The 26,886-nt window shown below is 34.6% G+C and overlaps 1 protein-coding gene across 1 annotated transcript in view; it reads left to right on the forward strand.

Moving 5' to 3' along the window:
• Positions 1 to 7,313: 7,313 nt before the first annotated feature.
• Positions 7,314 to 26,886, forward strand: part of LOC126972545 (serine/threonine-protein phosphatase 2A 56 kDa regulatory subunit epsilon isoform-like) — a 30,740-nt gene continuing 11,167 nt past the window's right edge. The window contains exons 1-5 of the mRNA XM_050819383.1: positions 7,314 to 8,234; positions 8,780 to 8,976; positions 13,188 to 13,382; positions 16,939 to 17,129; positions 23,441 to 23,654. Coding sequence (XP_050675340.1) covers positions 8,096 to 8,234; positions 8,780 to 8,976; positions 13,188 to 13,382; positions 16,939 to 17,129; positions 23,441 to 23,654 — 936 coding nt within the window. The 5' untranslated portion in view covers positions 7,314 to 8,095. The remainder of the gene's footprint in view (positions 8,235 to 8,779; positions 8,977 to 13,187; positions 13,383 to 16,938; positions 17,130 to 23,440; positions 23,655 to 26,886) is intronic.

A 26,886-nucleotide genomic window follows, 5' to 3' on the forward strand; every position in this document is an offset into this window, starting at 1 on the left:
TGGTACACCTGGGTCTGCCATTACAAGGTCTCCTCAGATGGTGTCCAGTCTCTTCGTACCTTCGCTTTACCTTCTGGACCGTTCGTACCGTCACACCCACCATTCTTGCAGTGCGACGCATACTGATGTCTAGTTCCAGAAAAGCCATGATCCTAGCACATTGTTCAACTGAAAGAGGCATGATAAATAAATGTCGTGTGCTTTTTAGCATAAATTTTTAAAACAAGACCCATCGATCTTGAAAAAAATTTAAAACAGAAAGAAAAATGTGAATGGTAAAATAGTAATTCGGAAACGTCCGCTTTGAAAAAGGAATGGTTTTGTTTTTGAAGTTTTTTTTCAGCCAATTCTTAAAAAAAGGTTACCGACTATAAAGTTTTTATGTACAAAATTAAATTCTCTTTGGAGTCCTTTTTATTTCGAAAGTATATCTTGTGAACTTAAAACGTTATCCCAATTTTAAAAGTGTGATACTTACTTTTGAAGGCCAGTGTATATTGAGCTTAAATAATATTCTAAAATGGCAATAGAGATGGAAAAGACTGCTTATTTTAATAAATACGTTATTCCAATTTAGACAAACCTAAGGCTCTATTGATGCGAATAAAAAACCAAGTACGTATAGGATATACATAATCCGCAAAAAGAAATCGTCTTACCGTCACACCTTAATGATCTGGATCATTTTCTCTATGTAGCAGCCAGATTTCTACTGTTGATATTATTTTTTTTTCTGAATAACTCATACAGTAACACCGTTTTTAATTTTGAACCAGTATATGAGTCTACAATTTTAAAAATTCTAAAGACATTGAAATCTCAAGCCATTTGTAGTGACGGTATTTCTCTCGAAATGCTACGCCTCATCCAGTCCTGACACAGAAAGTCAATAATTCTATGACTACAAGTACCTACCCGGATCAATAGAAAAATCAATCGTCCGTCCAACGTTTAACAAAATTGCAAATCCCTTAGACTACAAAGACATTCGACCAATAAGCATTCTCCCATGTATGTCTAAGGTTTTAAAAAAAGTTGTTCATGGCCAAATTATGGCAACTTGGAAACTAATGGTATACTTCCGAGCCTGCAATCTGAGTTCAGAAGGGGTAAGAGTACCACTACCGCATTGAAAGACGTTGTGAATAATATTTTGCAATCACAATACAAAGTTTAGTGCACTGTGCTAGTCTTGTTAGATTATTTCCGTGCTTTCGACACTATCAATGTGGAATTGCTGCTTTCTAAGCTTGTCTATTATGGTTACAGTGATCAGCTTGTATTATGGTTCAGAGTTCATTCGGAAATATGTACCAGAGCGTAGCTGTTACAGACGATAGTAGTAACACACGTTATTCCCGATATAAGTCGATATCAAGAGGTGTAACCGCAAAGTTCTATTCTTGGTCCATTACTCTATAACCTTTACACTGCTGATGTCATAAATAATATACAGCACTGCACGTATCACAATATGCGGATGACATACAGCTATATATTTCGTTTTTTACAGAGCAGACGCAAGTAGCCATCATTCAGTTGAACACTCACCTATAACGTATTGCTGAGTGGTCGGAACAAAGTGCTTTAGCCTCAAATGCAGATAAGACTAAATATTTGATTCTTGGTATACCTTCTGCTATAAAACACTTTGAAAGAGCTAATTCGTTGATACAGATTAAGGGAATATCACTTCATCTTCATTTCATCGAATCTTGGCATTGTGTTCGATGAAAGCTTAAGGTTCGACAAACATATCGACCAAGAAATATGCAGTTGCTTTTATCGCTTAAAATTACTGTACCTACCGTATTAGAAATCACATCACTCCTCAACTCCGGCAGAAGCTATGTGACGCACTGGTGCTTTCTAAATAAAGCTACGGTGATATGTGTTATACATATATTATATATTATTCGTAAACAAAATTATATTCAGCGCATTCAAAACGCATGTTATCGCTATTGCCGGGATATTCCACTACGATCGCACATAACACCATATCTGAACGATGCCAAAGTTCCCAATATGGAGAGTCGTAGGCGCACACATTGCAGATTTACTCTTTAGAGTTGTAAAATAACATATGCCTCCTCACCTATATAAAAAACTGTCTAAGCTAGGGATAAAAACAGGGCCTATAGTACCAGGGCATCATACTGGATGCTAGACGTGCCTATTATTACTATTTTGATGAATAATACATAAACCATATATGTATATATATACAAACATATTTGGAAAACTAAACAAAACTTATAACTATATTTACAATACTATGACTACATAAATTAAAACTATCTGTCTAACTACTAAAAAAATACTGGCAGCATTTCCGTGTTGGATAGCTAGGCTGATCCGTTGACTGAGATAGCTGCCAGCGCTTGGGTTTCCAGTAGCCTTATTGAGGCGCTAAGATAGTATTTTGAACATTCTCCGCGCCTGTGGGCCCCACAGGCGAAGTGTCTCGACTCCAAACGGCACAAAGATGTATGATTCACAGAGACCAACATATTTGCGACGCTTACCATCTTCGGCAGTCGAAGCAGCAGCCCCAGCACCAACTGACGTAACTTGCACATGAGAAGGAGCCAGAGTGTCGACGCAAGTCGCGTCCCATAGCAGCGCCCTTCCCCGTGCCAAGCCACCAGCGTCATTCCATCAGGATGTTAGCAATCGCCGCGGGTAATACCATTTGGCTCTAAAACAGCTGATATATTAAGAGCGGCAAATGCCCTGCGGATGACTTCATTAATGCTGGCGTGACAACTGATACGGCCTGCCGATTTTAGGCAGGATAACCCGTGGCGCATCTACCTGAACGCCACGTCTACATTGATGTGGTTCATTCAGTTTATTCTTAGCCGGAGTGATACGCATATTGACAATGTTATATTGTCAAGTAGCGTTCCAATCGGCGCAGAAGGCAAGGCTTGTAACCAAAAGCCCGACTCCCGACGTTCCAATACGCAATCTCTGAGTTACCTGGTACATGATTTTCAATTCTAGTAACCAAAGGCTGTGCACTATGAACAGGAGATAGAAATGCTGGTAAATATATATACATATTAAATATGTCTTTATTTGATAATGGTTCCCAAACATAAAATAAATAATTTCCATATTAATATTCGCTTTCTGATTCGGGGTCTGAAGAGCCTGACGTCGACGAATCGGAATTATAAAATTTATTTTCCGCAGCTAACTTGTCCTCACCAAAAGTTTTATAATCAATTTTCCTCTTTTTACGATTTCTAGTAACTAAGCTTTTATCATATATTCTTCATAATTTGCGCTTTCCGTCGAGCAGTTGTGGGGTTCGATTCTAACCTTCAGGAGTGGTAAGGGACATTAAAATAAATCCCGAATTGGTTTTTAGCTTTGGCAGTATGACCTATAACCACTTTTCATAATGAGCAAATTTTCAGTGTTTTTTTGGATTCGAACATTAATAATGCTCCATCTACAAACCCGTCCTCGCTACCTATGAGATATTATAAGACGCCTTCCTTTTCTGCTTCGAGCTTTTAAGCCTGTGGTAAGGCACTCTAAGAAGGCTAATTTAGGGGTTTGAATTTGAGTATCAAACCACTTTTTCGATGTTGCATGACCTGAAAAAGTATTTATTATTTTGAACTGTAATTATAAAATCTTCATCACTACATACTATAAAACAAAGTCGCTTTCTATATCCCTATATATGCTTAAATCTTTAAAACTACGCAACGGATTTTGATGCGGTTTTTTTGATAGATAGAGTGATTGAATAGGAAGGTTTATATGTAACATCCAGTAAATATTGGAGAAATACTGTTTTTTTTTGAGGTTTCTAATGTTATGTCGTAAATAATTACATTTTTTCCGCTTACATTGCAAACGCAGGCTGAACCCTACGAGATTTATCAAAATAATGTACTGAACACATTGAAAAGGTCTACAGAAAACTCCGCTATGGTATATGTTTATCTCGGATATCCAACGATAACATTTTTTTGTCATTTACAATGATCGTCAGAAATCGAATGAACAAAATAATATGTAAATATATAATAATAAAAATAATATTCCCTATATTATACTCTTTGAATATGGCAAACAGTTATACCTACCTGTCTGCTGTCACTACGAAAGAGAATTTAAGCACTACGTTCAGTCACTACGACCTATATTTTTTTATAACATTGTTTACGTATTTCTTCAGCATACGCGTCAAAGGCTTAGAGCTTCTATCTTATTGCCAGTGTCAAAGCAAATTTTTTTGGATGTATTTTATGTTATATGACAAAAAGAAAACGTTGTGCAATATTTAATTGTGTGTTAAATAAAATATAATATTATTATTATTTTTAAGAGCCGGGTGGCGTGGGCGGCGGCATTGTCGTGCATGAGTTGGAACTCCGGACTCATGCAGTCTGCGGGCAAGGTTTGTTTCCCTTCGCATGATCCTAGTCCCTGCGCCGTTGCAGTAGCCGATGTGATACTACAGGGCATAGATATTTTTATACCAAGCTCTGTAGTATCGATCGGTGGCAGATCAGAGCCCTGGTTCGACTGTAAAAAACAGGTGTAACGAACCTGGGTTGCGGAGCTGGGCTCAAAGGATCCAAACTTCAATGTTCTGAAGAGAAAATATTACCATGCCTACAGTTTTTTTAAGCGGCCAATTGCCCTTGCGAAATTGAAGCACGTCGTCAAAATCAGCGAGCAGCTTTCCATTTTCCCGGCCGGAACACGCAAGTTATGGTCGTTGTCGAAAGCTGCTCTTGGTAACTTCAACCAGCCGTCCCTGGCGCCGTTGCACATGCAGAATGAAACCCTGGCCCATACGGCAAAAGAGAAAGCCGATCTCCTGAGCGCTCTTTTCGCCTCCAACTCGACTCTTGACGACGACGGAAAATCACCGCCGACCATCCCGTGGTGTCAGAGCTCAATACCTGAAGTACAGTTCAGATAAAAAACTGTTAGGCGAGCTCTGTTCTCGTTGGACGTCAGGTAATCGGGGCGGGCCGGATGTCATTTCTCCAATCGTGCTAAGAATGTGTGCCCCTGAGTAAACGCCGGTGCTAACGCGTTTATTCCGACACTCATATACAAAAGGCGTAGTCCCTGCTTCATGGAAGTCAGCCCTTGTTCAACCCAACTTGTCCGACCCAAAGAGATGAGACAGTTCGTATCCGGCAAACTACAGGCCTATAGCTATTACCGCTTGGCTCTACAAAATTATAGAGAGCATAATTAACCGCCAGCTCTTAGTATACCTAGAGGCTCACCAGTTGATCAACGACCGACAGTACGGCTTTCGCCATGGTCGATGAGCAGGTGATCTTCTGGTATACCTAACACATAGATGGGCGGCGGCAATCGATAGTAAGGGGGAAGGCTTGGCATTAAAACTGGATATAGCGATATTATAATTATTTAGACATGTTTTTTGTGAAAATTAAGATGAGATTTTGTTATCTTGTTATGAGGCCTATAAAATATGATTTAATCTCACTAAATGCTTAGTTGTCAATTTTTGTCGAATCGTCTTTTTATGAACTTCCACGACTATATAATAATAGTCACTCAAGAGTCCTTTTTGAGACTAGGGTTCGTATTAAGGAATGCGTGCGATTTCCAAAGCGTCAATTAATACAACTGCTGTACCCTTACCCCTTAGTATGCTTGCGTATGCTTGATGCAAGCTCGTGCATGTGAAATCCCTATGAAGTAACCTATTCCCTTATGCTGGAGAAAGTTCAAAAAGATTTTTTGCGTTTCCTGTATAAGTGGAAACTAGGTTACTACCTGTACATCTCGTCGGTTGCCTCGAATACAACACTTTGGAAACCAGGCGGGCTCTCGACCAGGTAACTATCTTGCTTAAAGTTAGCCGGTGCTTAATAGATGCCCCTGATATACATAATGAGCTAATTCGATTGTATACACCTGACAATTATAGTCGTAGTAGAAATAACCGTCTGCTGGTAGTACCTGCGTGTCGCATGGTGCTTACGTACGCACTTCAGCGCCTGTGCCGCGAGTCTTGAAAGTGTTTAATCACCTCGTAGAAGCCCACCCTGATTGTGATCTATTTACTAATAGACTTGATGTGTTGGTGCAGTTGCTGCTCCAACTTTGTGAGTTCTCGTATAATAGCGTCTAGCAATAGCAATGTACTTGATTAATGTAATTGGTGTTGTAACCGTTTTAATCAAATAAATTAATTGTACAAATATTTCTAGGGTTTTTATATCGCAAAAAAAATGTGTGAGAGCAATTTGCAACGTGCCACCTGATGAGTCTTGCAGACCTCTGTTTGGAAAACTTGGACTATTACCACTTGCTTGTCTTTATATTTATGAACTGTGTATATTTGTGAAATTCAATAGTGAATTATTCAAGAATATTTGTGACACTAACGGTCAAAGAAACCGCCGCGATCCAAATAGACTAATTTTCGACGAAATCCCACTGACCTTGCAATATGACAAGAGTTTCTTGCTTTGAGTGTCAGAATATACAATAAACTACCCATTAATTTAAAATTATTAAATAAAAGTCTTTATAAGAAAACACTTAAACACTGGTTAAGTGAGCGACTATTTTATATGATAAATGAATTTCTGAACGCGAGTAATGTCATAACATAAAATGTGAAACTTTTTGTTAATAATTAATTAGACAATATTTATTATTATTATGTTAGACTGTTATTATTTTATTGTTATGTGAGTCTGTGATTCTGTATTAATTTTTAGTATTATGATAATTAATATTTATTGTTTCTGACATGTAGACATATATCATCTAATCTTGTTATGTGTTGTTTACCTTATACTATTTACTGTATTAAATTAATTTTCATGCCTAGTTAAGCCTGGCGCAACATGTGAAACTGTAAGATTATAGCATCGTAACATACCATGTTTATACGCAAATAAAGAAGTTGATTGATTGATTGATTGAAAATATAATAATTAGCTCCCACTGTCGTCCCTCGTTGTTTCTTCGTCTACGCCTCTAGCAAAGAAGATATTTTACTCTAACGAGGCCTCCAGACTGTTTCTCTGATAATCTGTGATAGTGTAATCAGAGTAATAGTGTTCTGTGGTGTATCGCGACGCAAAACTACTTTTTGTCGCTTCCGTAAGCTTAAAGATTAATATTAAAAGATTAATTAGGAATAATTATGTAAAATAAATATACGAATGAATTAAACAAAGTGAAATTTGAATTATAAAAGTATTAACATTCATATAAGTTATTATTTTCGTTAAAATATATATATTAGTATCTACACTGACCACCCGAACATTTTTATATCTCCATCTATTTTCAGAAATAGGTACTTCTGACTGCTGGCGTTTTCGCAGCAAAATCAGTGATGTTAATCTTTTAACTTGATAGCTTTTGTAAATTCATCGTTTATCGTTGTGAAAAAGTCGAAAATAAAGTTCAATCCGCATTGAAATATTAATAAACGAAATATTGTTGTGATTTACAATAAAATGCATCTTGATTCAATGTCCGAATTGAAACTGATCGTGAGCTATGGCGAGAATACGATTGTAGAATTTTGGTGTTAAAATTGTTCTGTGTGTCATTGCCATTTAAGTTTTCTTTTATTTAAGAGCAATATAAATTTGTTTGTTTGCGACGATTTATGTGTTTTAATAATTTTATATTGTTCAAAATTGATGATTCGAGTGAGTTAAATTAAATTGTCATCGACTGACCGGCTGATATTACACGAGGCTTGTATGTATGTGACTTCTGCCTTTTGCTATTTGTGACACGCCTCACAAAATAAATTGAATTTTTAAATGGACATTTTCCGTTTTGTTTTTGTGATATTTTAGTGAAAAGACGTTGCTGAATTACGTAACAATTGTGGAATCAAAAGTGTTTATAGGATGACCTGAGTATAATCACTCCATTACCGTCATGAGTGACGAAGGAATGTTTGTTTAGGTTCTATATTACGTTCGAGTGTACGAAGAGCTCGTTTATCTTGTTTATTTGGCTGGATCATGAATTTATCAGAAAATACACAATTTTTGAATTAATTACTCTCGACACACCTTCAATTTGGACTTTTTATACTCACAAAATGTCTTCGGGAACGTTTGTTGATAGAATTGACCCCTTTGCAAAAAGGTCTCTCAAGAAAAAGACCAAAAAATCTCAGGGGTCGTCACGTTATCGGAATACGCAAGATGTGGAGTTGCAGGCATTGCCACCTTTTAAAGGTAAATATCTCTCGAAGTGTTAGATCAAATTTAATCTTAGTTAAATCAGACATTAAAAAAATATCCTGTTTTGAAAATATGAAGTCCATTTTTCCTAATGGTATGGAATATCTTTGAATGTTTTACAAGTGGCTTAAATAATATTTATACACATTTTTTAAAATATCAGTTGTGTTTAGTATATATATTAATATATCCATTTTTAGGGATTAATTATTCTAATTCTTATTTGTTAATTTATTAAGTTTATGTGAATATCATTTATTTTGATGTTGAGTGAATAAAGTGCTATATTTATACATATCCTTAATAGTAATCCGTTGAATATTTCATTCTGAACATAAATATCTTAGTGGCACTTATAAAGAAGCTTGAATGAAAACCTAACCTTAGACCATATAAGGATTGATTTATGGATTTACTTGCTCATTTTATATATATTTTACACAGTTTTTGCATTAATAAAGTGTTATTGTTAAGAATAAGAAAGGTCTTGTGTGTACTAGTAAGATCTACTATCTTAAGTATTTTTAAAAATATTTCAGATGTCCCCAATACTGAACAAGAGGATTTGTTCATCCGAAAACTGCGGCAATGTTGTGTTGCATTTGATTTTATGGATCCTGTTGCTGATATAAAAGGGAAAGAGATAAAGCGTGCCACATTGAATGAACTTGTTGAGTACGTCACTGTTCGACTTGGGGTTCTCACAGAGCCAGTGTACCCCGAGATAATAAAGATGGTAAATATGTCCATTAAATTTAATGTCATATTAAAATTGAGTCAATACCAATCCATCAAATGGCAGATTTAGCAAAGGGTTGGCGACAGTATGAATCTACAACCAATTATTAGTCAAAAGTGATAAAAATTTAAGACATGAGTAAATTAAACTCATAAATTTTAAAAGAGTTTACAGTAAGGTATCCAAAGAATAATGTTAAACTGTATTATTGCTATCTATGAAGTACCTACTATTTTAATTCTGTTGCAGTTTGCTTGCATTTCAGTACATGTAACTATGTCAATTAATAATAATAACTTTTATTTCTCACCAACAACCAAAATTACAATATAGCGAAAACTTAAAAATACAGGGGATACATAAGTTTTGGTTGTGGATCGCTGGTGCCTGTGGTAGGTAATAAAATACCTGTATTACTGGTCACCAGAGATTAATGATGATAAAGCATCTATTGAGTAAAATTACGCAGACTGCTGATTGGTAATACAATACTCTGCATATTTTTTTCTACTCTTGAAGAATTGTGTTAGAGTATTGACAATTATGTTAAATATATATATTTTTACTTGTACATTAATAAATGTTCAGATTGGCATGCAAAATGAACATGAAATGAATGCTTACACACATTAATCAAATCAAATCATCTTTATTTGCAAGATAAGGTAGTAATATGTTGTTGGCTTATAATTAACAAGTGCTCTTATCCTAACCCACAAGGCATGCAAACTCATAGAGGAATACATAGTTCACGTTTTAATTTCTGTAACAATTATAATATATTGTACTATACTAAAAAAAGATATACATCCCAAGCAAACTTAGATTAACATCAATCATACAATATTTATTATTTCATAGGCTTATTAAGTTTAATTTATAATATAATGTCATTAGCTATACAATGATATTGAGTTCAGTCGAAGTTAATTTTTATTATTTACTATTTTATCGTCAAGAAAATCTTTTAATGAGTAGTATGCTTTTTTAATTAAGTAAGATTTGAGATACTTTTTAAAGTAGAATATATTTTCACGCTTAATATTGTCAGGTAATTTGTTGTAAATTGTTGGTCCCACGCAAAAGATTCTGTTTCGATACAACTCTGTTCTGGACTTCAAAGGTCGTAATTTGTTGTCGTTTCGTTTCGAAATTAGCGTTTCATATTTATAGATATTATTCTTTACCATAACTGCTACTTCATAAATATATATTGATGTCATACTAAGAATATTTAATTTAATAAAGTGAGGTTTACATGTTTCGGTTGCTTTTAGTGAGCAGACAGATCTGATACATTTCTTTTGAGCTTTGAATACTTCATAAATCCCTGGAGCATTACCCCAGAATAGTATCCCATATCTCAGAGTGCTGTCTACATACGCATGATATGCTGCTAACACCGCAGTCATATCAACTTATTAATGGTTATTATTAGAATAAGTATCATTCTGTCCTTCTTCCTACATTTACAAACATGTAGAAATCACATTGGAAATAGTTGATGCATTATAGTATCGGCCCTTGCCTTGTATGTTGGACACTAGAAAGATTGGCTTGGAATTGAATAATAAGTGACCAGAAATTCCATATAAATACACCTAGAGTTTCTGTCTCAACATTTGCAATTATTTCTTTTCCATTGTTTCAACTGTGGCTTGTGTGGCTTCTGCAACATTAAAGTATACTACCATGCTTTGAACGACCACTTCGTATGGGGCATTGATACTGAAATAAAGTTCTTTGTACATCAACAAAATATATGCCATTATAAACCTTACTAGTTTAGTATACTTAGTTTTTATTTGACTTTGCTAGCTAGCATGTGATATGATTTTTATGTTTTATGAAGGCCACTTTATTTACACTATCAGAACTTGTTTTTATAGCAAATAATTACAAAATAAGCTGTATTTTGTAATTTATTAGATTGATTTTTTAAGATTAAGACCAAAATGTCTAAAGTAATGAAACCACAATATTCTTCATAAGCATGTTGGAACTGTTTACCCCCAGAGTAGATACTTTCCAGAGTATGCTTCCTCGGTTCTTTCTGCCAAAGGGCCACAAAAGAGAGTAGAAGGATTAACTGCTGTAATAATTTTATCTAATGATAAAGGCTTTCTTAAATAATTTCAACAAGAGTTTATTTAGCTAAGTTATATAAATGTTAGATATATTTCTGTATTTATTTATTTTTGTAATGGCTAAATTGATAAATTGATTTATAATAACTTGGTTCTCTTCCAAACAATTACTAATTATAACTATTAAATAATAATTTTTAGACTTTATCTTCTAGCTACAAATTCTCATTTTATCTCATTTAACTACAAAGTAATAAATCATACAATAATCTATATAAAATTGATAAATGTACAAGTCAGTACCAATTTGGTTGGTCTCCTAATGTTTAGTGCTAAGATTAAACAATGTTTTATTTCCTTATAATACCTGAAACAAATATACATGCATGTTCTATTCTATTCTATTCTTTCTAGTGGCTTCTGTGGAAGGGGCACCACAACTCGCCAATGTCACGTTTCAGTAGACCAACAAGCTTAGAGTGTGTCATTTGATCGGTGTAAACGAATTTATAAGTGATTATAGTAATGACCGGTGCCCAGAATCAAAACAGATTTATTTTCTTATTATACCTGAAACAAATATACATGCTGTTAGATTATATTGGACAAACACTGATAATATTACTTTATATAAAACATTTATTGTGTTAGTTATAACTTAATATTATTCTGTTTAATATATTTACATAAAGTATTTACAATTTTTGCTCGGATACTTGATATTTAAAGATAAGCCTATTACAATTACTTACCATAGAGTCTTAAGAAATCGTATTTGACAAGCTAATTCACTCATACTACAGATTATAACACAAAATAAATACGCAAGTCGACTGGGCCACTCTGGTTGCCTGGACGTTTGACTGTCTAAAGAAAAAAGCCGCTCTAGTTGCGCGGACGTTTCAGTAGTTACATGGTGTTAATGTGTATGTCAGCTGTTGCTGTCACATCTAACCAGTCTGAGTCTGACAATTGACATACCAAATACAGTAATGACCCCTATAATGCGTGTTCATATTACGGGTTTTGAATCCACGGGCTTTCCCAGATACATGTTTCTGTACTGTGAAATTTATAATGATTTGTGCCGTTCATAATTAGCTTCACATATGCATGTGTGTCAATTGTGTTACTACAAAATTAGATTATTTTGTTATATTTGTGTATTAAAACCTTAGTAAAATAGTAATACTAGGCAAACAATTGGAATTACTTGTATTATTATGAATTATGAGTTTGTAAAACCGTGTTATATGGGAATATCTCTATAAGGTGGTTTCTATACAGAAGAACCACTACCGCTTTATTATTAATATATTTTAGGATTACCTGTATATTAATAATTTTAAGTCTTACATTACCAATTACATTACAATCAAAGAAATGGCTCATGTAAAGACACATTTATTTATGAAATGATTTGTTTCATTTAATAGCAATCATAAAGATAAAAGGGCTTGAAACCAGGACTAAAAATGTAACTAAAAAAGTAATAATAATAGGTACTCTATGGTTCCATGTTTGCCTAAATGTAATAATGTACAACACCTGTATTACCTACAAAAAATGATTGAATTTGAACATGACACAAATAAATAGTAGTCATAAACAATTTGTTATGTTTTTAAAGTGATAACCCTCACTTCTAGGATTAATACACAAATAAATTTTGAAGCCACAACCTGAGAGTTTAACAAAAGCATACAAGATTTTATAATGATACAACGAACGGAACTCGAACGGTTAGAGCACCGGCACGGCATGCCGGAGGTTGTGGGTTCGAGTCCTGCATCATTCATAAAATTTTGTTGTTTTTCAAATTTTATTTGTAGTAGTCATAAGTTTTTTTTTGCATAGTCTGGTTAATGTACAAAGACATGGCTCGTTTTGGAACAATTTCTTTGGAATTAATTGAAACACAGAGTTTTTGCTTCTCACTTAGGAAGGTTACTTTTATGTGGAATTTGGAAAGTAAATTTCACTACACCTATTACATTATTATATTAGAACCTCATAAATTCCTTTTATTTATTGTAAAGTAACCTCCTAATGAGTTACACCCTAATAACATCAATATAATTATATCATTAATATTAATAAATAAATAAAAATTTGTTTTAGATATCGGCAAATCTATTTCGCACTCTGCCACCTAGTGAGAATCCAGATTTTGATCCCGAAGAAGATGATCCTACCTTGGAAGCATCATGGCCGCACCTACAGTTGGTGTATGAATTCTTTTTGCGCTTCCTTGAATCAACTGAGTTCCAGCCAACTATTGGCAAAAAATCCATTGACCAGAAATTTGTATTGCAGGTATGAAAATCAATTTTATTGCATGATAACTTTTTATGATCGGATGTAAATGATATTATGTTTACAATAACTTGTTTACACCACATGTAAACAAGAGGTCAACTGATTTTATCTGGTCCCTATCCCCATGTTCTTTTGAATGACCGGAGGATTAATTATTGTCTTAGCCTTAGGTAGGCAGGTTGGAGGCACTCATGATATATCTGTAAAAAGGCATAAAAGGCATTTATTTTCTCAAAATGGTTTCCTTATTATATCTACATTACATTGTATGATTATATCTTATATATGATATATTCTTGATAATGATAAGTATGTACATAAGAATATGATAGAAACTGTCATAACCATAATGTTAACACCAGGAACAGACATAAACTTATATTGCCTACTACTCGACTAAGTTGAGTTAGTAAGCCTTTTGTGGGATGATGTATATGATATTACGAAATACAAAAGAATCGTTAAAAAAAAATGTTTGTGTGGTAAAGGTTACTATAGCATAAATGACTTTCTCAATGATACAACACATTTGGAATGGACTGACCATCCTCAGGCTGGTCCATACCCTTGGGCACACACAGCTCCATCTTCCAATGTGAGTGCGTATGGCTACGCACTCACATTGGAAGGAAGGCATACCGGCACTGTCGCCCAAACTGGTACGTAGACTTATCAGCCTCAACAGACATGACATCCGTATAATGGTGGGCACCCTAACCGGTCACACATCACTAAACAAACACCTTTTCACAATCGGCGTAACGGACAGTCCTAAGTGCAGAGGCTGTCTGGCCGAAGACGAAACGGTCGCTCACGTAATCCTGGAATGTGCGGGGGTGGCCAACGAACCGGCAAAAACCTTAACCAATACGAGGTCGCTCCAGGAAGTCTGCGAACACCACAGGAATGTTCTGAACTTCTGGAAGGAGCTGGGCTGGTTGGAGTAACTGGCCATTACTGCACGCAAAATGGACCCATGCTAGTGGTTTAATTGCGGAAACAATTAGGAGCCCCTATACCATACCATACCATCCTCAGGCTGTAAAATAATATGTTTTATAGTATGATATTACATTGTAACCAAATTTTTATATAAAAATAAATGAATCTCGCTGAGTTTCTTGCGGCCCATTCTTCTCAGGCCTGAATACCTGGCCTGATTCTTTTTCGAATTTTGTCCTATTTTGAATAAAAATTATAATTTTTTAAACATACGCTTGACAAACATAACATATATAAATATGCTACACAATGCTAGTTGTTCCCTAAAATATTGTGTCTATGACAAGAAACAGATATTATTGAAGAAACTTTATTGCTATAGGACCATTTAATATTTGGCAGATACTTATGTAATTATTATCAGGTTTTTAACAAAGAGTGTTTCTCCAGTTGTTGTTTGACTTTCAATTGCTTTTTTCATTTGGCTTAATTTTTTATTACGAATTTGGTTGTTTAAAAACACTAGTGAATTCTCATATAATAATTTCCAAGCAAACGTTACTTCAGTTTAAATCGCCACAACAGTGCTTCCTAAAGTTATTAGCTAATTACTCAGATTTGGTCAAGAAATAACTACAGACTTCTATTGTACTGAATTTTTAACAATTATGGCATAAGTCTGAGTGTAACAGTCCTGACTCTTCAACCCATCTTGACTTATATTGTCCAATGATAAGTTTTTATGGTAGTGAGATATATACAGTTGTGGAAATAAATCATACCACTGACTTGCTTAAAGATTATTTATTTATCCACAATATATTGATATCGGTTGGCCCATTTTGGCATGTTACTATAGCAAAGGCAACCAATACAGCCAATTCTCTAGTGGTAGGGACAAAAAGAGAAAATTTGTATTTTAAGTACATTAAAAGTGAGTGATAGCAATATATTTTTCTCCACTTCTTTCCATCCATCAGAAGGTATCACATAAAGGCACTGACACTACTCATCCCAGCATCTTTAGTTCTGTTCTTTTCGCTTTTCAGGAGGGACTTTCTAGATTGACTATATTATTATCATGTTGAAATGTGTGTAGCAAGTGATTTTTAGTAGGTGCCTGAAAATTCTCATAACAACCAAAACATAAATCGGAAAAAAAAATTGTCAGGTACACAACAAAAAAAGCTTCAGGTTTTGACCAGAGGTTCACACCCCTTATGTTTTCTTTTATTTAAGAACAGGGCACACCACATGAAATGACCTTTTATTTTTACCAACCATACTCATAACAATGTACTTTCAAAAATTTGCTATTGCCTCCAGACACCAGTACATTTCTTCTTCTTCGTCGTCCGCTCACTGCTGAGGATTGTGACTCCGTAGACTGTCAACTAACAGCATGCATGCGAGATGCATAGACATGGAAGTCCATCCAGAAGACGTATATTTTCCACAGTCTTGATCGCCTAAGTAAACGCCTCCATTCATCAAACTTTCTTTACATGATCTCTTATTTATGTTACTCCACATCTGCTGGCCTCTTTTTATTACATCTTGGGGATGTAAGCAATGATAGTCATGAATTGTTATCCTAAGTAGACCTTTTCCAACATGATGAATTCTGAACTGGTGGCTGCTCACGGAGTTGCACTCGAAATATGTCTTGGCATATGCACCAATTAGACAAGAGCAAGTTCAAGAAAGAGCACAACAGACTAAAGCTGAGCTGGGCCAATGCCTGAAGAGAAAATTTTTCAAATTCAAATTCAAATATTTTTATTCAAAATAGGATGTGACATCACTTATTGAAAGTCAAAAACTACCACCCATTCCAAAATGAATGCCACAGACCTGAGAAGAACCGGCGCAACAAACTCAGCAGGCCTTTTTTTCATCATGAAAATGTGTTTACAAAGTAATATTGTACAATTAATTTTACTATTTAATAGCCCGAGGGTGGTCACTCCATTCCCAATCTGCGGTATCATTAAGAAAGTCATATATGTTATAGTAACCTATTTTAACACTTTTTTAAACAATTATTTTGAATAACGTGATAATTTTGTTTTGAACATTTACTGGGATCATGTTGTAAAAGCATATGCATCGCCCCACAAAAGACTTACTAACTCGACTTAGCCGAGTAGTAGGTATTATAAGTTTGTCTGTTTTCTTAATCTTCTATCAGTGCGCCCTACCCGCTATCACATACGGATTCGAGTCGTACCGGATACTCATGGTATGACAGGCCACAAAATTAAAGTAATTGTCGTGCTTTTCAAAAAGCGCAGAGGTCGACGTGTTCTTCAGTAGAAGCCGCGATTGGGAAAACCTAGTGAAGGGCGCCCTTCCACTAGGTGGCCTTCAGAGTATATCGCAGGAGCTGGATGAGAAAAGCGCAAGATAACACTCAGATGTTTATATCTGATAATATAATGGTGATGAATTGTGTAATAAAAATTAATACACAATTAGTGTGGTTTTTTAGGCTAGAGAAACTTAAAGCAAACTTGGGTTTTTATAAACCAATTAATATTTCAAATATTTCTAATTGCTGTAGTATTTAAGTATTTGTCACAATTAAATAAAATATTATTTGTTTTCATAGCTTTTAGATTTGTTTGATTCGGAAGACCCGCGAGAACGTGATTTCCTTAAGACGGTGCTCCATCGTATCTACGGAAAGTTTTTGGGTCTGAGAGCTTTTATAAGGAAACAAATCAATAACATTTTCCTGAGATTTGTGTACGAAACTGAGCACTTCAACGGTGTTGGTGAACTTCTAGAAATATTGGGAAGGTATGTTCAGTTATGTTGTTTTTTTTGTACCTAGGTATAATGCTCTTCTGTTACAAAATGACGACACTTGGTTTTTTGTATACACATTTTCTAAATTTATAACGAAATCTGCACACTACACTATAGCATACCATGTTCATGCTATGAATATTAGACTACTTATTTTATGGAAAAGGAGGACATACGAGCGTACGGGTCACCTGGTGTTAAGTGATCACCGCCGCCCACGTTCTCTTGCAACACCAGAGGAATCACAGGAGCTTTGCCAGCCTTTAAGGAAGGTGTACACGCTTTTTTAAGGTACCCATGTCGTATCGTCTCGCAAACAAGGAAGTTCATTCCACAGCTTTGTAGTACGTGGATGAAAGCTTCTTCTAAACCGCACACATCCAGATGGTGGGAATGATATCCAAACTTGTGGCATGTTGTGCGAAGATGGAATTCCGCGGCAGGAATCAGGTGAAACAGCTCTTCGGAACACTCCCCGTAATAAATGCGGTAGAAGAAACAAAGGAGCGATGTCTATTCAACGCCAAGTGATCCAGCCATTCACACACTACTATGCTTACTTGAACGTATGTAACGTTACACGGACGGAACAGAGTAGTGGGCATTGTTCCACACTTTTAAATGCTAGTAAAAATTAGACAAGACTGGTATAATATTATGTAGTGGACAGACTTGTTAACACACGATAAGGTACGCGGAGTAAAACCCGTCTAGAGGAGTTGAGTAGAGCATTGACAATGGCACCCATAGAAATTTTAATAAGAAGGTAATAGGTAGAAATGTTATAAATGCTATTTCCTTGCCAGGCGACTGTCGTCTATACAATGTGTCCCGGCATGTAGTAATAAAACTTTAGGAGCAGTAACTAAAAACTATTTCATAGATGAAAATACCCCATATAGGGGTCAATTCCAAAACCCTACCAGTCTTCAGGTACCTACATTTATTATTATCTTAGCAAACTTCACCTTCATTTGTAAAACAACGGTGGTTTAAGTTCTTATTTCTTGATCTTATTTTAAAGGCAGAGTAATTATTAATGAACATTATTAGTATTGTATATAATCAGATATACATAATATTGCGCTTATTATATGAGTTATTTTTGGACTTAGTCTTTTTGCTATCATATTCAGTTATGTATATATTTTACCATGAAACTTTATAGGGGAACTAGCTGACCCAGCAAACGTTGTATTGCCGATATTAAAATTGCGATACAAAAGTAACAGCTGTTGATCGTAGATGGGTGAAAATTTGAATTTTTTAATGCTGACTCATAATCAAACTAAATAAAAAAATTAAAAAAAAATGTCAAATAAATTAAAAAAAAACATTCGTGTGGGTGGTCCACATGAAATTTTTAATTCTTAACATTTAGGAATTTCGACCTACCTTCGCTTCTCAGACCTACCCAATATGCACTCAAAATTTCATGAGAATCGGTCAAGCCGTTTCGGAGGAGTTCAATGTTTAAACACTATGACGCGAGAATTTTATATATTAGATTTACGTGATAAAATGTAGTTCAGTTACATTAAAAGTAAGTTACATTATGTAAGACTATGGGCATATACTAAATTTCATCAAAATCACTTGGAAAGTATAAACATGCTGTGAATGACACAACATTACACGAGATATTTTTTGTACAGATAATGTTTTCTTTACCTGTAGGTTAACAGCCACTTACATAATCTGTGTGATTAATAAACGCGAAGTAAAATTATTCCAAATTTAAAATATTTTCCCCCTTATTCACAATGGTCCGCTAACTTTAAACAGCCGCTAAGGAGTGTTTTTTCTCATTCTGACTTAGGTCAATAGAAGAAGACAGAGTGAGAATTAGTAATGCTTTAAGTTAGCAGACTATTATGAATAAGGGGGTTTATCTTAATCTTACCTTTATCACTACTGGAGGTCTACTTGCAAAATCGACAACGATAAATTCGGAACGATACGATAATACTCCGAATATATCGCAACTACCCTACTCTAACAAATGTTCGAATTCCTTATCGTTTATCGTTACCATAGACTAATATTTTGATTTTTTTACGATGTTAGTGTGAATGTAATATGTTCAAACCTAAATATTATCTGTGCTATGTCGCTGTTAAGTGTCAAAAGTCAAAATATAGTTTAGGCGCTACGGACCATGCCAGACTCTGCAGCACCAATTTGGTATCATTTACACATAATGTAATTGTTAAAAAAATAAGTAATGAAGATAATATGACAGTTTAAAATTGAATAAATAATACAAAACTCGCGGATAATAAAATGTAAAAAAAAGTAACTCAACCCTTCTCGTCGACTTCCTATTTCTCAGGCGGCCATTTGCATTATTTCTACGCATAAACGATCAACAAAATGACTTAAATAACTTAGTAGTAAAAAAATCCTGTTGAATAGTAAATCACATATAATTATTTCAATAATATTTATTAAGTATGAATATTGTATGGCAAATATATCTATACAACTTGACACGATAATAGCATCGACAGCCTAGAGAAGGTGTCGTTGAGATTATCGTAAAAGTGGCGTTTGATTATTTGTGAAATTCGAATATTCGTCTCTGACATTTTCAACTAAGAGTAGGGTTAGGACCGATAATATCGAATAATGTTTCGTTCGTTCAATCATCGTTTCGACATTAAATACGACGTAACTAAGAGTAGGATTCGACACGACTAATGCCACGATTTATCGAATATCGATTTTAGGAGTAGGACCCCAGAATTACATTGAGTTTATTAATAAGACTGAATGTCATAGGCTTTATTATGTAAGGTATTATGACCTTTGAGAGGTGTTAAGTGATTTTGTTAGGTATTAAGTCGTGTGATAATATGTAATGTATATATTTAAAATACAGCACGAAATTTATGTTTTCTCAGTGATTAACTTGATGGTAATCTAATATATTATAGACTAGCTGACCCGACAGACGTTGTTCTGTATATAATAAATAAAACAATGTTTTTATATGAATTTGTCAATGATATATCATAACATCAAAAATTACTTCGTAAAATATGCACCCTGCTGTCGTAATGAAATTGTTTCACAGCAGAACTGTCACAGCGTGCGTCAATAAATTCTCTCATAGAAATTATGTATGGTCACATCAAAGAAAAAACAAATTTGTTGTTTTTATTAAATTTAACAGCATTTTCCTATTTATTCACCTTTTAAACTTTCTCTGGACTTCCGCAAACAATTCAAGACGAAAATTAGCCAAATCGGTCCAGCCGTTCTCGAGTTTTAGCGAGACTAACGAACAACAATTCATTTATATATATATATATATGCAGACATATCAGTAATCCTATTGCTATGAAACTTTGCAAATATTTGCTTACAGTTTTTGGACGGGTATAATTACATAAATACATAAAACGGGTAATTAAACAAACCAGACGTTTTATTATATTATTTATATTGCACGAAGGCTATACGACTTACTAAATTAATCTTTTGGAGTGGGTTTTATAATAGACAGGGTTAGGTATAACCGATATATGTATGCCCATACATTTATTTAAAAATTCAAAAAAAAAAATGGTTTGAACTAAAACACTTTTTAAAGGTAACTGTGTTTTTACATTAGAATTTGCGTAAAAGTAAAAAAAAATAATATTTTAGGTAACCCGACGTTTCAAGACCTTGTCAGATCTCATTTTCGGAGGGACTACAGATGAAATTTTTTCACCTTCAGTCCCTCAAAACGTCTGCGCATCGAACACGATTTGACGTCACTCTAAGTCCAAACGTCGAAACCATTTCATCCGCTTCAACCAACCAAAATTTTTGTAAAGAGAATAGATTTCTCTCAAGACTGGTACGTGAAGACATTTAAATTAAAAAAAACACCCAAATATCAATAGAGAAGATGGTCTAAAATTATCTAACACCTAGTGGGATTCAATAATCTCTAAATTAAAACCCAAAACTACACATACCAAAAAAGAAGAGGACATGGACTGACAGTAAATTTTGTCAAAAACCATCTGTCTACAGGAAATACCAGGTGGTATTTCCCATTTTATTTATTTATTTTTCTGGGAGGTCCCAGGCAATAAATGGCGCTCAACTTTTGGTTTGGACCTAGAGTGACGTCAAATCGTGATATCAAACACAGACATTTGGGGGCTGAAAACGAGATCTGAAAAGGTCTTGAAACGACGGGTTAACTAAAATAATAATAACAATGTTACTTTTACGCAAAATCTAATGGAAAATCCTTTAAAAAGTGTTTCATTTAAATGTGTAACACTCGTGTGAATCGAAGAAAAAACTGTTTTTACTGAACACTTTTTATTGAATTAGGCGTTACTTTGCGGAAATCCATAATTATACAAATGATTTAAGTTTTCTTTAGTGTTAATTCCACCAATAACTAACCAAAAAATTAAGAGTCTCGTGCCAGATTTTGGCGAGACAACACGTCCTGAGGATGCCTCGTGTAGAGGCGAAACACGTGTCTAATTGTTTTAAAAACAAATATTGGCGGAATTAGCACTTAAGAAAACTTACATCATTTGTTTACTGAACACATTTACGAGTAAAAACATGTGTAGGTGTATTCCCACAAGTTTCACACTTAACATGACCATATTATAAATAAATATAGTTGCTATCTGTGCGCCCAAAGAATATAGTGGCCCTACTCAAGTGAATGTCGAATGGAACATATATTTAATAACACAATAGATTAACTTCAGGATCGTGTACAAAGAATATGTGTAAATCAACCAGATCACAATGCTGCATTGTTTAATCAACTCACAAGAAAATTGAATATTTCTAGAAGGTTTTGTAATGATAATTCTCAGGGTCACGGAATACGGGTATGTTCATCAATGGAACTCTACTAAGAGTTAGCTATCCGTCTATCTGTAAGTCTGTCAGCTACATGTAGTACTTATAGACGACTGAATCTATATATTACAAAAAAACCAAATCGTTGTCGGGGCAGTTAGGTATGTTAATGTCGCTAGAGGTATAATATTAATCTTAATATATATAAATCTCGTGTCACAATGTTTGTCCTCAATGGACTCCTAAATTAATGAACGGATTTCAATGGGGTGGGGGGTCAATCTTCATGGAGTGCAGTTTAGTCCAACTTAAGAGATAGGATAGTTTTTATTTCGATTTGGGACCCATAATTATTTTTATTTCCAATATTTGTTTTGTTTGGACATATTTTCTGTGAGAGTATTTTTGACGCGCGGTTTGACAGATCTGACAGGAGCATATTATTATGTTACAATGAAAAGTTATTGACAAATTCATCGAAAACGGTATTTTATTTATTATGTACAGAACAACGTCTGTCTGGTCAGCTAGTATAATATAATAATATTGACACACTTTTTACACAAATTATCTTGCCCCAAGTTAAGCATATATAGCCTGTGTTATGGGTTACAAGACAATGATATATTTAATACAATATACTTACTTAAACATACATAAATTCATATAAACATACATAAATACATTTAAACATCCATGACTCGGAAACAAACATCCATATTCAACATATAAATGCTTGCACCTACCGGGACTCGAACCCGGGACCTCTAGCTTAGTAGGTAGGATCGCTAACCACTCGGCTATACAGGTCGTCTATAAGGTAGTAGGTAGATATAGGTATAACTAGGATGCCGCAGTCGCTGGTCGTACCGCTTCGCTGCGATGTATATTTGAGCGAAGCGACGTAAAATAAGTCTGTGTACAAAAACAAAACAAAATTAATAAAAATAATCTTTTGGAATTTATTGTCAGTACTATAGTTAAGACAATAAATATAAATAGCGCGTGGTAATTTAGAATAATTTGTAAATCATGTTTGTACAAATGATTAGAGTTTTCTTTAGTGTTAATTTCGCTTTTTTTATATTTCTTTTTAAATTCGACACGTGTTTCGCCTCTACACGAGACAACACGTCCTGAGGATGCCTCGTGAAGAGGCGAAACACGTGTCGAATTGTTTTAAAAACAAATATAAAAAAGCGGAATTAACACTAAAGAAAACTTAAATCATTTGTATAATTATGGATTTCCGCAAAGTAACGCCTAATTCAATAAATAATCACGTTTGTTTTTAATTATAATAATTCAGTCGAGTCGAAATTCATCATTCTGTCAATTTTCAATTTTTTTAAAATCGGTGTAGATATTGCCGAGAAACAATTAAACACAGAAATCAATTGGAGTCACCCGGTGAGAGCTTTGCTCAATAAATATAAGCCTACAGGCCTGTGTTTGATAATGAATAATATTTTCAGTATAATAAACGGGTTCGCCTTGCCGTTGAAGAGCGAGCACAAACAGTTTCTGGTGAAGGTTCTGCTGCCGCTGCACAAGGCGAAGTGCCTGTCGCTGTACCACGCGCAGCTCGCCTACTGCGTGGTGCAGTTTCTGGAGAAGGATGCCACGCTCACCGAGCCGGTGGTGCGAGGACTGCTCAAGTACTGGCCCAAGACGTGTTCTCAGAAAGAGGTGAATATGCTGCATAGCTATAAAACACCTTTTTTTACTGTATATTTACAAAGTAATTCTAAGAGTCATTATTAAATTATTTATTAATACGGCTTTACTCATGTTTTATCGGTGAACATTGTGAGTACATTTTGTGCACCCGTGGAAACCAATCACCACCGGCTTGTCCAGCCGCGCACTACGAGCACATGTCCGCAGTAAGAGGTGGGACGTTACCGCGAACCTACCACCCAGATGAAGGACATCCGAATGGTCCAAAACTAGTCGGTACCGACACCGATAAAGCCGTATTTATCAATAATTTAATTCTAAGAGGCTTGTTCTTGCTTGCTTGCTCAGATATCCTCGGTTGTCCCCAGACCTAATTATAAATTAAGGGTACGTTCCGATATGCACTGCGACCACTGTACAGTGTGACGTCAATTTAGTATACTGTGAAGCTATTCCTTTATAGCTTAGCCACTATACGACCTGTATAGCCGAGTGTTTAGCGATCCTACCTACTAAGCTAGAGGTCGCGGGTTCGAATCCCGGTAGGTGCAAGCATTTATATGATGAATATGGATGTTTGTTTCCGAGTTATGGATGTTTAAATGTATTTATGTATGTTTATATGAATTTATCTATGTTTAAGTAAGTATATTGTATTAAATATATCATTGTCTTGTAACCCATAACACAGGCTATATATGCTTAACATGGGGCAAGATAATTTGTGTAAACAGTGTGTCAATATATTATTATAGCCAGTTATACTGGTTATTATTTAAAAACGGAACGCAATCCTGTATACTGTCAGCCGTATTTTTTGACGCACCATTCAAATAAGTGTATTAAAGTTTTCTAGTTCATTAAAAAAAACTGCTGTTGGAGTACTGTCTAATTAAAATTATCTGGGATTAAACTGTATGTATTGTTTATAAAACGTTAGGCACTCGAGTGGTTTTGACTGATCACGTGATCAAAGTACTGCGAGTACCTTACTTAGAAGATGGCGGCGATTTATGACGTCATATATTTCCCTAGGGTACTGCGGCAGTACACTGGCAGTCCATAACGGAATGAATTTTTCTACAGTGATAGGACTGCGCAGTGCTCGCAGTGCATATCAGAACATACCCTTAGTAATTATAGGCCCTTTTATGTAATGAATACCAGGGCCAATATAGGACAAAATGGCTTTCTGTCCAGGATGTGTCGCGGACACAAAAACTGTCACGCTACTAGAATATTAATTTGTTCTGATTCTTTAACTAAATTTAAAAGTAATTTGTATTCAAAATTTTCGTAATAATTATTAGTCTTACATATTTTTATTAATATTTTAATCCGTATCTATACTGAGCGATATTGTTTTAACGCAAGCTGTGTTTGCCTGTAACTGGATGTGCATCTGTATTTATATTACGAATGTGAATACTGGTTGTAACTATGATGTAAACCAGTTGGCAAACCTTATACATAAATAAATAAATAAAGTAATAACATTTAAAATCAGTGTAAAACAAAAACAGTGTAAAAAAAACCCTATGGTTATTTTAGGCAATGCATGTCCGGTTCAAAGTAAACTGCGACTAGAATTTTGCTGATAATTCGAAATGTAAAATTTTTTTAGTCTCCGTTTTAGTAGGAACCTTAACTATAACATATGACCGTGGAGGTCATGAAATAAATTAAAAAAAAACTATAAACAATAACTGACCAGTACCTTGACATTTATAACGGGCGTTTTCAATAACCTGCGTTTAGTTTACTTACTAGAGGTAGACAAATCTATCGTTTTACGCTTACTTACATCTCAATAACCTATCGACATAAAGCATTGGACTATATTGGACATAACTATGGATAGATAACATATTGTCATTAAACGGTAATAGCAATGTATCCGTAACAAGAGATACGTTATTGAAAAAATAAGATATTCATTATTGATATGTCTATATGGTTATGTATACATAGCTATATGGAACAGCAGGTTTTTTGTTACGTTACGTTATTATGATTGTCTCAATTAGTGTGGAAAATTTGCTATGACTTATTTGACCCGACATTCCTGAATGAGTGTTACAAATCATAGGGTGACAGCTCAGTCTCATTGGATAACCACATAATAAGGTGCTCAGCATGCTAATAACAGATGTTTGCATTTCAATAATCCAAAATCTCTTCGTGTTACGTTAACTAATCTTATATATAAAATTCTCGTGTCGCGGTGTTTGTTACCAAACTCCTCCGAAACGGCTGAACCGAATTGTATATACTTTGTGTGCATATCAGATAGGTCTGTGAATCGGCCAAGATCTATTTTTCATACCCATAAATGATATTCAAATTCAAATATTTTTATTCAAAATAGGATGTGACATTACTTATTGAAAGTCAAAAAACTACCCCCCATTCCAAAATGAATGCCTCAGACCTGAGAAGAATGGGCGCAACATACTCAGCAGGATTTTTTTTCATCAAATAAATATGTTTACAAAGTAATATTGTACAATTAAACTGATTATTTAATAGCCAGAGGGCGGTCACTCCATTCCCAATCTGTGGTATCATTAAGAAAGTCATTTAAGATAAGGGTGACACACCCCAAAATGTATTATTTTTATTTTATTATGTTTCAGCATAAAAAATACATACAACTTCAGATTTTCATCTGTCTAATATCAACACCTATTTTTGTATCGCGATTTTTATATTCTGTTCCATCCACGGATCCGCAATAGGTTTGTGAGATGGCAATCGAATACAATAATTGTTGTTGTACGATAAATTTTATGTACGATATATTTGGTAGGTCTGAGAATCGGTCGTTATCTATTTTTTTACCCCAAATTATTGAGTTTTTTTTATAACTTTAATTGGCAATGTTTGGTGGGCTAGTATCATATAAATAGATTAAAATATATAGAATCAGCAGTTTAAAATCTCACAAAGTTACAGCAACTAAAGAATTTTGCGGAACTTTGTTCGAATCTTTTCCTAGATTAATATGAGCAATAATTATATTCTTCAGCCTACATAACTATCTGATCTGAGATAGTTTAACGTATTAACTGAGATAATCTTAACGCTATGCCATTTTCCATGTTAATGAATGTTTGAAGTTCAAATCACCACTATCTGGTGTTGCATTCGTCAAAAACCGTGTTCAGGGAATGTGAAAATTGCTCAGTAGTATCTATATGCATTACTAGCCGTTACCCGCGAATTCGTCCGCATTTACCAG

Source organism: Leptidea sinapis, chromosome 26 (assembly GCF_905404315.1).
Source record: "Leptidea sinapis chromosome 26, ilLepSina1.1, whole genome shotgun sequence".
In the NCBI taxonomy this organism is placed as follows: Eukaryota; Metazoa; Arthropoda; class Insecta; order Lepidoptera; family Pieridae; genus Leptidea; species Leptidea sinapis.